Genomic DNA, 3,048 nt, shown 5'->3' with positions numbered 1-3,048 from the left:
TTACAGGCTTGAGCCACCGCGCTCAGCCTTGTTTTGTTTTTGAGATGGAGTCTTGCTCTGTTGCCCAGGCTGGAGTGCAGTGGTGTGATCTCGGCTCACTGCAACCTCTGCCTCCCAGGGTCAAGCAGTTCTCCTACCTCAGCCTCCCGAGTAGGGATTACGGGTGCACCCCACCATGCCTGGGTAATTTTTTTGTATTTTTAGTAGAGACAGGGTTTCACCATGCTGGCCAGGCTGATCTCAAACTCCTGACCTTGTGATCTGCCTACCTTGGCCTCCCAGGATTACAGGCATGAACCTCCACGTCCAGCCATTTTGTGTTGTTCTGTTTAAGATGGAGTCTTGCTCTGTCGCCCAGGCTGGAGTGCAGTGGTGCAATCTCGGTTCACTGCAACCTCCACCTCTCTGATTCAGGCTATTCTCCTGCCTCGGTCTCCCAAGTAGCTGGGATTACAGGCCTGCATCACCACATCCCGTTAATTTTTGTATTTTTGGTAGAGATAGGGGTTTGCCATGTTGGCCAGACTGGTCTTGAACACCTGACCTCAAGTGATCTGCCTGCTTCAGCCTTCCAAAGTGCTGGGATTACAGGCGTGAGCCACCGCGCCCGGCCAATACAATATTGTTTTAGTAAATGCTATTTTTAATTACCCATATGCTTTTCTCATAGTGATCTTTGTTGCATTCAGGAAATGATAATTTGATTTCCTACTCTTGCACCTGTTCTTTCTAATGTAGGAATACTAGATCTGAGGAATAGGAAAGCCAGTACCAGTCCAGTTTTATTCTGATTAGGAGTGTCACACTTCTGTCCTAATTTATAAAAGCAGCCCATTAGAGAGCGCTAGAGTTTTTCAGTGTTGAAATCCTGTAGTCACATTACTTTAGGAAGAGGTGAGTGATCTTAGGAAATGTGGAAACATGATAGGGCATACCTGAAACACACTAAGTATGTACTTTGGGAAGGGCAGAAGTTAAGAATTAATCTAACTACTACTACAACTGTCTTAGGTACTGAAGAAGACCTGGAGTTCTATGTCAGGAAGTGTGGTGACATTCTTGGAGTAACCAGTAAACTACCAAAGGACCAACAGGATGCCAAACATATCCTTGAGCACGTCTTCTTCCAAGTGGTGGAGTTCAAGAAATTGAACCAGGTACAGAGCCTACAAGGCATAGTGTAGTGGGAGCCCCTCCATTACTGGTATCATCCATGAACTGTGCTTGTCATGTTTTATGATGTTGATTTAGCCTGCAGGTATTTATTGAGCATCCACTACGTGAACGAAACAGACAATAATTCCTGTACTTATGGAACCTATGTACTAGCTGGAAGATATAGACAATAAGCAATAAACATAAGTGAGTCACATAGGATGCTAGAAAATGGTAAGTGCTTTGGTATAAAAGAAGTAGAGGCCAGACACAGTGGCTCACGCCTGTAATCCCAACACTTTGGGAGGCCGAGGTGGGCAGATCACCTGAGGTCAGGAGTTCGAGACCAGCCTGGCCAACATAGTGAAACCCCCTCTCCACTAAAAATACAAAAATTAGCTGGGTGTCATGGTGCATGCCTGTAATCCCACCACTCGGGAGGCTGAGGCAGGTGAATCACTTGAACCCAGAAGGCAGAGGTTGCGGTGAGCTGAGATCACACCATTGTACTCCAGCCTGGGCAACAGAGTGAGACTCTGTCTCAGGAAAAAAAAAAAAAACCGCTGGTGTGGGGGCTCACACCTGTAATCCCAGCACTTTGGGAGGCCGAGGCGGGTAGTTCACCTGAGGTCAGGAGTTCAAGACCAGCCTGGCCAACATGATGAAACCCCATTTCTACTAAAAATATAAAAATTAGCCAGGTGTGGTGGTACATGCCTGTAATCCTAGCTACTAGGGAGGCCGAAGCAGGAGAATCTCTTGAACCCAGGAGGTGGAGGTTGCAGTGAGCCAAGATGGTACCACTGCACTTCAGCCTGGGCAAGAGAGTGAGACTCTGTCTCAGAAAATAATAATAATAATAATAGAGCTGGGTAAGAGTGATCAAGTGTCCTGAGTGTGGCCATGATGACTGGTGAGTATTAAATAGGGCAATCAGGGTGGGCCTCATTGCAAAGTTGTATCGGAGCAAAGACTTGAAGGTGTTGAGGGACTTAGCCATGCAGGTTTCTGGGGGAGGAGTGTCCCAGGTGGAGGGGAGAGCTGTGCAAAGTTCCTAAGGCTGGGCTGTGCCTGGTATGTTTGATGAACGGCAGTGATGCCAGTGTGACAAGAGAACAGAGGAAAGGATAGAGCACTAGAACATGAGGTTAGAAATCATCTTTCTCAGGCCGGGCACCGTGGCTCCCACCTAGAATCCCAGCACTTTGGAAGGCCAAGGCAGGCGAATCACAAAGTCAAGAGATCGAGACCATCCTGGCCAACATGGTGAAACCCCATCTCTACTAAAAATACAAAAATTAGCTGGGCATGGTGGTGCAAGCCTGTAGTCCCAGCTACTTGAGAGGCTGAGACGGGAGAATTGCTTGAACCCGGGAGGTGGAGGTTGCAGTGAGCCAAGACTGCGCCACTGCACTCCGTCCAGCCTAGTGACAGAGCAAGACTCCGTCTCAGGAAAAAAAAAAAGAAAGAAAGAAATGATCTTTCTCTGACTGAGGACCAATAACTTTAAAATTATCCCCGGCCTTCTTTTTTCCATTCCTTGACAGGATTTCAAAATTTGAATGCCCAGCCAGTGTTGGTAAATAGGCATTCATACCCTACTGATGGGAGAATAAGTTGGTACCACTTGTCTGGAGATATTTTTATAATACTGTTGAAAAGCCCTAAAATGTGTATACCTTTGACCCATTCTAATCTTCAGAATTTGTTTTAATAATATAATTCTGAATATGTGCAGATTTATCAACCAGGATTCTCAGTGCAGCATTATTTTATAGAAGAAAAATCTTCGTCAATAGGGAACTGGTTAAGGGTACATCCATAAGATTAAAAATGTTTTTAGGCCGGGCGCGGTGGCTCAAGCCTGTAATCCCAGCACTTTGGGAGGCCGAG

General features: G+C 46.3%; 1 protein-coding gene across 1 annotated transcript in view; it reads left to right on the top strand.

The window, feature by feature from the left end:
- Positions 1-3,048, top strand: part of IFT52 (intraflagellar transport 52) — a 62,838-nt gene that overhangs the window by 57,215 nt on the left and 2,575 nt on the right. The window contains exon 13 of the mRNA XM_011929200.1: positions 1,012-1,157. Within this exon, the coding sequence (XP_011784590.1) occupies positions 1,012-1,157 (146 nt within the window). The remainder of the gene's footprint in view (positions 1-1,011; positions 1,158-3,048) is intronic.

This window comes from Colobus angolensis, unplaced genomic scaffold, assembly GCF_000951035.1.
Source record: "Colobus angolensis palliatus isolate OR3802 unplaced genomic scaffold, Cang.pa_1.0 Scaffold8, whole genome shotgun sequence".
NCBI lineage: Eukaryota > Metazoa > Chordata > Mammalia > Primates > Cercopithecidae > Colobus > Colobus angolensis.
The sequence above is the reverse complement of the archived record's forward strand: the minus strand, read 5'-3'. Positions and strand labels throughout refer to the sequence as shown.